Source organism: Poecile atricapillus, chromosome 4, assembly GCF_030490865.1.
Source record: "Poecile atricapillus isolate bPoeAtr1 chromosome 4, bPoeAtr1.hap1, whole genome shotgun sequence".
In the NCBI taxonomy this organism is placed as follows: Eukaryota; Metazoa; Chordata; class Aves; order Passeriformes; family Paridae; genus Poecile; species Poecile atricapillus.
The window spans coordinates 8,996,626-9,006,739 of record NC_081252.1 but is presented as its reverse complement, the minus strand read 5'-3'; the positions used below and the strand labels follow the sequence as shown (position 1 = coordinate 9,006,739).

At 44.7% G+C, this 10,114-nt stretch overlaps 2 protein-coding genes across 3 annotated transcripts; one reads left to right on the top strand and one right to left on the bottom strand.

The window, feature by feature from the left end:
• Positions 1-281: 281 nt before the first annotated feature.
• On the bottom strand, positions 282-4,369 carry BBS12 (Bardet-Biedl syndrome 12). Its single transcript, XM_058837977.1, has 2 exons — positions 4,290-4,369; positions 282-2,847 (listed from the first exon to the last, which is right to left on the bottom strand). The coding sequence occupies exon 2, from the start codon at positions 2,829-2,831 to the stop codon at positions 705-707; it is 2,127 nt and encodes a 708-aa protein (XP_058693960.1). The 5' UTR covers positions 2,832-2,847; positions 4,290-4,369; the 3' UTR covers positions 282-704.
• Positions 4,370-4,452: 83 nt separating this feature from the next.
• On the top strand, positions 4,453-9,153 carry LOC131579270 (centrin-2). 2 transcript variants are annotated; one of them, XM_058838950.1, is made up of 5 exons: positions 4,453-4,577; positions 6,150-6,305; positions 7,204-7,332; positions 7,432-7,569; positions 7,804-9,153. In XM_058838950.1, the coding sequence occupies exons 1-5, from the start codon at positions 4,575-4,577 to the stop codon at positions 7,891-7,893; spliced, it is 516 nt and encodes a 171-aa protein (XP_058694933.1). In that variant the 5' UTR covers positions 4,453-4,574; the 3' UTR covers positions 7,894-9,153. The 2 variants fall into 2 exon arrangements, with proteins under 2 accessions (XP_058694933.1, XP_058694934.1); XM_058838951.1 differs by lacking the exon at positions 4,453-4,577 and adding an exon at positions 4,631-4,974.
• The last annotated feature ends 961 nt before the right edge of the window (positions 9,154-10,114 follow it).

Sequence of the window (10,114 nt, the reverse complement as noted above, 5' to 3'; positions counted from 1 at the left end):
TCACCATGATAGACTCTTTCCCAGTTGTCAGCCAACACCTAAAACTTACAGCAACATTTTCCTCTCTGCAAAGACAGCTGAAAGACCCCATGGAAATTATCTAAAAATCCAGCTGGCAATGTAAAAGAAAATTTCGTGTAGAGATGCATCCAGTCTGTAATACCGAAATGAAGGATTCAGCCTGAATTGGTCAAAACCAGAGAAATTCCAGAGGGTATATATTGGGAAATCGGAGATGTATGGACCATATAAATATGCAAAAATAGAATTTATTCCTACAATCTCTCAGTATAAAATGTAACACTCACATTATTTCAAGTCTAACTTTTATGTTTGCAACCTACAAAAATTAAGAACAAGGTATTAATTAAGAAATAATTACATTATATTCTTTCATTTAACAGAAGTACAGCAACGTTATGTAGGTGATCTCCACCTTTCTTCAGAAAACATTAGGAGACATCCATACAGGCAATACCATTAGCCAGAAATGTATGGCCTGAGTTAGAGGTAAGCCCACAAGTGGTTTTTGTTATTTATTTCCCATTTCTAGAAATAAAAAATTACCTTGTGACTGTCTCTCATTCTGACTTCTGCTGTTACATTCTGAAGTCACAATCTCATCTCACTGTTTGCTTTATAAAATCATTAGCTTGCATCTGGGCTTCTCCCACTGACTCATGGACTTACAAATCCTGAAAATCCTATAAAAACATAAATTCGTTCGAGACAGATGAGTTCAGGATCTGATTCCTTCTGGGGCCTGTGATAATTTCGGCATCAGTCTGAAGCACCAGCAGCACCAGGTCCAGAGCTCTCCTCCACGCCTCTGTCTTGGCTGCAACGTTATCACAAACCTTTAAATCTGTGACCTGGTCAGGAAAGGGATCGCAGCCACCCCTGAGCACTCCACCTCTCCTAATCTCTTCCAAAATATAAGCTGAGGGAGAACCACAGGCCGCTGCTTTCTGGAGGTGGTGATCCACTAAGGCACCTGCTTCCAGCTCCGAGCTGGCCTTCGCAGTATTACACAGGACCACGGCGAGGTACCGCTTCCAGCCACTTGCCAGTGCCTGGAGCACAACAGATTTGTACTCTGCCAGCCAGGGACTGGGAAACTCTGTCACAACTCTGTCGTTTCCCGGTCGCCCGGGCTGCCCTTCGAGCGCCTGGATGTGACTGAGGCACAGGAGCTCCACCGCACCGCCCCCAGGGAAAACCCTCCCGTCCTTTAGAGCGTGATGGAGTCGATACAGCAAAGTCCAGAACTGGTCTTCGAGGAGCTGCGCCTTGCAAGGCAGGGCAGTGGTGAGCACGGCCGTGAGCAGGGCGATGCCTCCCGCGCTGATCCGCGCCGGCACCAGCTCGCCCAGATCCACCGCACGCCCATCGCTGGGCGCCCACAGCTCCGCCCAGGCCCCATTCCCGATACGGGAAGCGTTCAGCTGGCTCAGGTACGTCACTGCCTGGGCACCAGTGGCCGCCCCAAAGGCACACAGCACATCCCGGGACACGCAGCCGATTACCAGTATCCTGCTGGCGATGCACCTTTCCATGAAGTTCTTGCACACGCTTCCTTTGACCAAAACCAGGTTTACTTCAAAGCTCATCAGAATATCCGACATTCTGCTTAGCCACGAGTCTCCCACCCTGCCTCCCTGTGGGTTGGGATGCTCCAATACGGTCCTTACATTACGTGGTCTGTTAAAACCTAAGTGTCGGTACCGCTCCGAGAGGTCACCATCCATCAGCAGAATCCGGAGGGGTTTGTCTGCAAGGTGTTTGATGACTGTGGCTTGCTCTGGTGACACTAATGTGACAAAGCCCGGGGAGACACAGGAATAGCTCTCAGGCAGGCCCAGCACACAGCACGTCACAATCTCTGCAATATTAATCTGGGAAGAGCCACCGCACTCTGCTCTCTCTTGCTGATAAGCAGCAATGCCTTGTAGCAGTTTCACACTGCTCTGGTTTCCATGGCTCAGAGCCATTGCCAGGTGTCCTAAACCACAACATCCACATGGATCTGCTGGTGGTCCTGAAAGGTATCCCTGAAAATTATCCTGCTGACTTGAGAAATGGCTTTTCCCTAGAGTGCTGAAGTGTCTGCTGTGGGTTAGCTTCCGTGTGATACAGCTGGATGCAGTAACACCACTTCCAGACAGCGTAGATGAACTTCTGTCACCCACTGCTTTGACAACAGAAGCTGCTGAACCAAAGCCAGACAAGGGTGAAAACAGGCATTTGTTAAAATTACAATCATCTCCTTGATGGGAACAAGAATTTATTGGAATTACTTCTGTTGCAGAAATATCTCTCTGAAAACACAGCAAATTCCAAGGATGTGTGAGACCATCACATCCAATTTGGCCAGTTCTGCTTTCAAAAGCCTTTGGCCTAACTCTGCTAGAACAAAGCTCTTTCTTTACATCATGTATTGGTATCTGAAGACACTGGACTCTCTCACAGCAAGAGTTCAACCCCTCAGACATCACAGACACTATTGCTGGAACAGGAACATTCTGCTGGAGGCACTCCACCACAGCATTGCTCCACGCCCCTACCAGGAACAACAGGGTGCTCATCCCAGTCTTAAACTCCTTGTTCTGAGCCTGGATGGTTTCATGAAGAAGCTGTCCAACAGCACTTGTCAAATCCAAACTCTCAATCAGTCTAACAGCAGAACAAATCAATCTGCTCTGGTTGGTGCTTTCATCCACAATGAATTTATGTGATTTCATTGGTCCCAGAAATGTTCTCCCAGGGGATGCTAAGGATGAGAGTTGCTGGAGTCCAATGTGTCTCCTGGTATTCACATCCCTGAAAGCCATGGGCGGTGGGCAGCATCTGTGAACAGATCACAAATTACTGCCCCATCCTCACCACACCAGAGCACCAATCACCAAAACATTAATTTAACAGTCTACCCCTGAACACAGCTTTCCTCTGTATAAAGCAGGTCTTCCTCCTGCACACTTATTACGAGAAATCAATGGGCAGAGCTGTTGAAATGGGGCACTGTTAAAATGGAATTGTTTCTGGCTGGCTGATAGTAAAGAGCTGTTAATTCCCATGGTTTCTTACACTTCCAGCAGTACAGGTTGTGTGGAACTACCGCCTCCCTCCTGCCCTGATGCCTGGAATTTGTTATTTGCCTTACTTAGGGCAAAAGTTCATTAGAGCAGAATGGACAAATTACGTTCAAAACTCAACAGCTCTGCACGGATCCTTCTTGGTAACAACAGTCATGCCACTGACTTTAACCTTCAAGTCTGGAAAAACATATTTTATTCCACATTCTGTTTAGTCAATTAGCATGCACGAATACTTCATAAGAGAAATAAAAGCAATGCCACTTCTTCATAACTTAGAAGTTATCAAGACTTTAAAGTTTTGACCAACCATTCATTCTTAACACACCAAAAAGAAATCTTCTTTCCCTCAAAATCTCTTCCACACCATGGTCCCGTGGCAGATTAAAACAAACCTCCCTTTTTGAATAATGAAGTAAACGCAACAAGAATTGAGAACCCTGAGTCCTGCACCTCTTATGCTCAGATTCAAACCACAGAATGGTCTCGGTGGGAAGGGACCTTAAAGCTCATCCAGTTCCAAGCCCCCTGCCATGGGCAGGGACACCTTCCACCAGACCAGGTTGCTCAGAGCCACATCCAACCTGGCCTTGGCCACTTCCAGGCTTGGGGAATCCACAGCTTCTCTGGGCAACCTGTTCCAGTCTGTCACCGCCCTCACAATAAAGACTTTCTTCCTAACATCCAACCTAAATCGGCTGTCAGTTTGAACTCATCCCCCCTTGTCCTGTCACTATAAAATATAATAAATATATAATATATAATAAAAATTATTATCATATACTATTAAATAAATAAATAAATAAATGAATAAATAAATAAATAACGAATAGTTCTGCCCCTATTTATCTTTCCTATAAATTCCCTTCAGGTACTGAAATTTATTCACATCATTTATTCCAGCTCCCTAAAGGCCCCTTTGCGTAGCTATTCCAAATTTCCAAAAACAAAAAAAGCGTTTTGCTCCGTTTTTTTTTTGTTTCTGTTTGTTTGTTTTTCCCGTCCCACACAGCGAAAGCCCACTTGAATACTACGTCGCAGTATTGCTAGGGAGAGGAAGCGCGTCCCGGCCCGCCTGCCCCACACGGCCGGGGGGGGGAAGCCGCCCGGAGCGGACACACCGGAACTGCACTGGCGGCGGCCTGGCCGCTTCCTGCGGGCCGGAGGGTGCCCGGCGGGCCGGTGCGGGTGTCTCACCGGAGGGGCCGCGCTCCCGGCGCTCCCGGCGCTTCCCTGGACACGGAGTTGCTTGGACACGGCCGCCGCTCCCTCAGACGCCCCGCGGGCGGGCCCGCCCTCGCGCTCCCTCAGCTGTCCCTCACGGGCACGCCGCGCCGCCATTGGCCGGCGCCGCGAGGGGGGCGGGTCCCCGCGCTCGTTCCGCCCGCTCATTGGCCGCCTGGGCGGCGCGTGTCGGTTGCGCGAGGCGGTGCGGAGCTGCCGTCCCGTCCGGTCCCGTCCCGGAGCGGCATTCCCGGCTGGATGGTGAGCGCGCCCTCCCCGCCGCGGGCTCCCTTCCCACCGCGCCTTGTGCAAACCCCATTCAGGTTCCACCCCTGCCCAGGCCGTCGCTGCTGCCGGGTTAACTCGCACAGCGCACCTCGGAGAGGCCCCCCCACTCCAGCGGGAAAAACACGCCCGGAAAAACACCGGGATTCGCAAAATACGTCGCCTGCTCTCGGCATGCCTGGTTCTTCTTGGCACAGCTGACAGACCACCGCAGCGTTGTTGGAATGGCACCGGCCGGGCCCGGAGGTGGAACCTGGAAGGGATTTGCACAAGTCGTATGTGAAATAAATGGAATGATAAAGTCTCCGTAGCCAGGAAGAGGCCTCGTGCGTCTGCTTCCCAGAGCAGCGTATAAAGAGTGGAAGGCTGATAGGTGTGTTAATGGCAGAGGGAAGTCAGGGGTGAGCCAGACAAATGGCTCTGCAGTCCGACCTGGGAGGGACAAATCACGGTGAAAAACGAAATTTCATTTACAAATACGAGAAAATGGAATCTTACGAGTGAAAAGACAGATCCCAGCCCTAAAAATGGGAACAATTCAGCAGAGGCAAGAGACTGGTCAGCAGTACCTAGGTAACAAATTCCTTGCTTTGTGCTTGTTTTTTATAAAGCCCTGCCTTTCCTTCCACGAGCCTGTGCAGTAAGGACTGCAGGGGGAAAATGTCTCTGCTGCTGATTTAAAAACAAAACTATACTTGAGGAAGGTGTTTTTCGTGCTTTATAGGAGGGGAGGAACACTCTATGCTGCACTGGCTTACACCAGAGACAGGAAAGGTCTCGGGAGTGTCCTGGATAATGATGCACCAGCTCAGCACAAGCAGATTATTCTATATATAAAAGTTCTCCTTGTGGGACAGATTGTGTGTTGATCTCACTGCCCCTGCAGGATGTTGCTGCCTGGCTCCACATCTACTCGATGGACAGGCAGCCTGGAGCCACACAGCTCCCTTTAAACTTTTTTCCCTGCAGGAGTGGCTGATTTTGAGTCTCGTTTACAGCCAAGACCCTAAGAGACCACCCTCTTTAGCTGTGAGGATGTTGTACTCATATTTTTCAGGTAAACCTGCAGGGAAGGGAACTGGCAGGAGGTGCAGAGGGTCGTGGTCACCTCAGTGGAGTGCTCATTTTCAGGCTGCCCACCTGTTTTTTCTGGCATTATTCCTTTAATTGATAGTCTTTCAGTTTAAAACAGAAAACAAGAAGCCCAAATCTGCATTCCCTGTTATAAATACACTCGAGAGAGTGTTAAAGTTTAATCAAAGGAAAGTTTTATTAATTATAGCAAGCTAGCAATAAGCAAAAGTTTTACAGCGCTGGACAGCCGGGAAGCGATCTCTTTTTTTTCTTTCTACAGTAACTTAAAGGAAGCTGAGATAGAGACTCAATATCTACCACTTGCAGCAAGGAATGTCTCATGCCTCTGCTACAGCGTTAATGTTATTTATGCCATTTATTATTTAATGTTATTATGTCATTTATAATTTAGTGTATTTGAAATTCTCGCTGGAATGTACTGTTTCTTATTGTCCTTCCCTTCACTTTCTGAAGGCATCCAACTATAGAAAACCTGGCTTAGGTACAGCCCAGCGGAAGAAAAGTGGCCTGAAACCTGAACTTACAGAAGAGCAAAAGCAGGAGATCAGAGAAGCTTTTGATTTGTTTGACACTGATGGATCTGGAAGCATCGACATAAAAGAGCTGAAGGTTTTCAAACTTTTTTTTTCATTTTTCCTCTGAGATGAAAATATCTTTGATCTCAAAATTGGAGCTGTTTTTTCTGTTTGTCCAACCCTACTTTAAAACAGTTTTGGAGTACAAAGAAGAGTAATGGCTTGTTGTCGTGACTGAATTTGGGGTGCACTCTGCATGTAATGATTCACAGCAGACAGGCTTCTCTGCTGTGTGGCTATTTAAATCTGACAGCTTTGAATAGCTGAGAATTAGAGAAACTAAACAGTTTCAGGTTTCATGATTAAGGTGCTTGTTCTTGGGAAGTAAATTTTTGTTTTCTAGGATGAGTATCAGAATATCAAATATTTTCTTCACCCGAGAACTAAACACAGATTTTGCACACATTCAGGAAAGTTGCAACCATATTTGCATATATGTAATCAAAAAATGACCTGGTTTTTAATTTAGAAAAGAACAAAACAATGTTTCAGTAATAATTCAGGCAGTGTGTGTGCACTTGCATACATACAGTAGTACAAGGGGGAAGATGATTCCCAGTTGTCTCCCTGTGATTTAATGTGTTTGATTTTTTTTTTTTTTTGTAAGCATGAACACTTTAAATTTAGTTATCTCCTTTACTTTGATTTTTCACACACACTCTGCTCAATTTCTGCATCTGTAACCTGGAAACATGAGCTACATCTGCCTGATATAAACTAAGGATTTCCACTACCATGTAGGAAAAACGACAATCTTAAGAATACCAAACTTACACTGCTATTGTTGAGCAAGATGGTAGAGGAAGGACACCAAAGTGTTTTCATGGCAGTGAGCTGTGACTAGAGTTCTGGACAAGGAAATGAAACAGGCTTTAGCTCAGCTCTTAGACCAGAATTCTGGTGGCCTCCTGACAGAATTTGTTTTGCGACAGGTTGCGATGCGTGCCTTAGGCTTTGAGCCAAAGAAGGAAGAGATTAAGAAGATGATAGCAGACATTGACAAGGAAGGAAGTGGCACCATCAACTTTGAAGACTTTTTGGCTATGATGACACAAAAAATGGTAGGAATTATTAGCAGAAATTCTTGTGGCAGCATAAGAAAAAGGAACATCTCAGTGTCAGGGGTTTTCTGATTAACATACGCTTTACTCTTGGTTTAGAGCGAAAAGGATTCAAAAGAAGAAATCCTGAAAGCTTTCAGATTATTTGATGATGATGGCACAGGAAAAATTTCATTCAAAAACTTGAAAAGGGTTGCCAAGGAGCTGGGAGAAAATTTAACAGATGAAGAACTTCAGGTACATTCTGATTTGCCAGAGCTTTTCTAACAGGCACAGACAATTCCTGTAGCTCCTAGGGATTGAGTGTGAATTTAGTCCTATACCAAAAGGGCTGAGTGGTCAGAAATATGAAAAGCAGACAATACATAGTTGTTTTCACATGAAGTGCCTCTGATTTATTGTTGTTTTGATGACTGAAATATCTTGTGTTTAGAGTCCAGTGCCTGATCAAACATACACTGTGTTTTGTAGGAAATGATTGATGAAGCTGATCGAGATGGAGATGGAGAAGTAAGTGAGCAAGAATTTTTGAGAATCATGAAGAAAACCAGCTTATACTAGTATTTGTTGCCTTGCTATACAGCTGGTCCAAAAGATAACCTGGAAAAGGCTTAAAAACTGGGCTTGTGCCTCCTGCATATTTTCTGCCATGTGAACAAAGTCTGAAAGGACAGATTTTTTTGGTTTATTTCTCTTTTTCAACAAAGATAATTGGAGAAAGAGAGCTGCAGTACCCAAAACTGCCAAAATGAGATACTGCAGAAGTCAAAAGGAAGGATGAACTGAGCCTGCAAGGCAGGGTCCCTTCCCCTCCACCATAACAACTTCCCTGATTGCCATTTTGGATAAACACCGTTGTGTTTTACTATTTAACAAAAAGATACTTCACTTGAGATGTGAAGATTCCCACTGCTGCTGGGAAAGGCTACTTTGCCTTCCCTAAGGCTACTGATTGAAGGGACAAGCACAGTATTTTTTATTCCTTTGAAGGTTTTTGAGGTTATCTTTTGGTATTTGTCTCCTGTTGTTTATTTCCATGAAAGACTCTAAATTAAATTGCGTATTTGTCTGTATTTCTGTACAAAACACTGTTTTCCTTCTGGCAAGTTGTCTCTGGATTTAATGGAATGCCAATGTAGATTTGGTTCTTCCTTTGGAGCTGTGTGCCATCTGTAGATGTTGTTGTGTTTATCTGATCACCTGAAAACAGAATGAAACTTGAATGTAACCTACCTGGGTGACCAAAGTTTATTGTTTATAACCAGGCAACACCTTGTGCCATTGTTCTTACTCCTCAGACATTACAAAGCTGCTGTCCAGGCCTTCAGGTAAACTAAAAAGTTTGGTTCCATGGTGCACTAGAGTAAATTTTGTGTTGTTGACAGTTACATTGCAGAGAGGATTTGCATCTGAAGTGAAAAGTAGCTCACCATGGACATCTGTGGAGCCCTGAATATACTTAGATCCATGCACTCCAAATCCATTTTGCACATCACAGGTTTTGGGGTGGTTCTTTTAGGAGTACCTTCATTTTCTTTAGTATTTCTTGCATCTGCTGTCAATCCAGAACTTACTGGAGAGCCAAATTTCTTTCTGAATTATAGAGCAGTGATACACAGCCTGCTATCTGATTATGTTGCTCTGCAGGAGAGTTTATCCTTTATAGACAATCGGTTTCAAAACTTTCAAATCCTGTAAAGCTCCAGAGGCCCAAGAAGTCCCCTGTTAACATGGTGGCCATAGATGTAATCTATAGTACTGTGTTTTAAAATGTCTTAACTTTGTATAAGTGTGAAATAAAACTGTTTTGCAAGTTAAGAAGTTTTTGTGCTTATTTTCTATTTTTGTTAATTATTTTCAAGTCTTAAATGGTTCACCAAGCACATTTTCACTTTCATTTATCTCTTCTTTCTAAGAGAGGAATTCTTAGGTGCAGTAGTCTGTCACGTAATTCCTCTTCCACTCTGCTGATTAAAAGTTTCTAGTACTAACCACATAAATTCAGAAAGGGAAGTTTGAAGTTCTAGTTGATTATGGGGAATCCCAGAGCCTATTAGAGTGACTGTACTTTTTTTTTTTATGCTGCCACAGGAAGAGATTGATGACTGTGGTTTACCTATGATGCATGTCACTTCTCTCTTCCTGTTCTAATCCCATTACCTGACCTGAAGGTAGGAAAAAGCCACACAATCATCCCTGCCGTGTGTACTACAATGGTGAAATGTTATTTCTGGCTTGCCCATTAATCTCTGAAGTCTGGAATGTCAAGCAGTAGTCTGAATGAGCACAAAGCTTGCCAGTGTTAGCAAGTGTCTCTTGCTGCTTTATTTTGCAGGATAGTGAGGGGAAATCCTCCCCTCTTCAGCCTGGCAGCTGGTGAACCCCATCCTTTGCATCCCTCTTCTCCTTAAACTGACACAGAGAGTGGGTCCTTACCTGGCATTTGCAGATTCCCCTCAGGTGGCTGCAATTCAGACATTCCTTGTGTGCACCCAGCTGAGATCCTTCTGCACCATCAGCAAAGCCTGGTTTTCACTCTGAGTGTTCATTCTAGGCAGATACTGTACAGAAAGGAAAGTGGAACTGTAGTTTGTGTCTGGCAAACACCTAAATATCAAAGCATTGGTACGGGCAATAAATAGATGCTTGAGAGATAATATTGCAAATGTCTTCTGAGATATGTTTTGAAATTAAAAAGTACCAGGCTTTTAGTAAAATACAAAATAGTTCAAGAGAGAAAAAATTTCTTACAAGTTATATTCCAAAATATGACTATTGCATG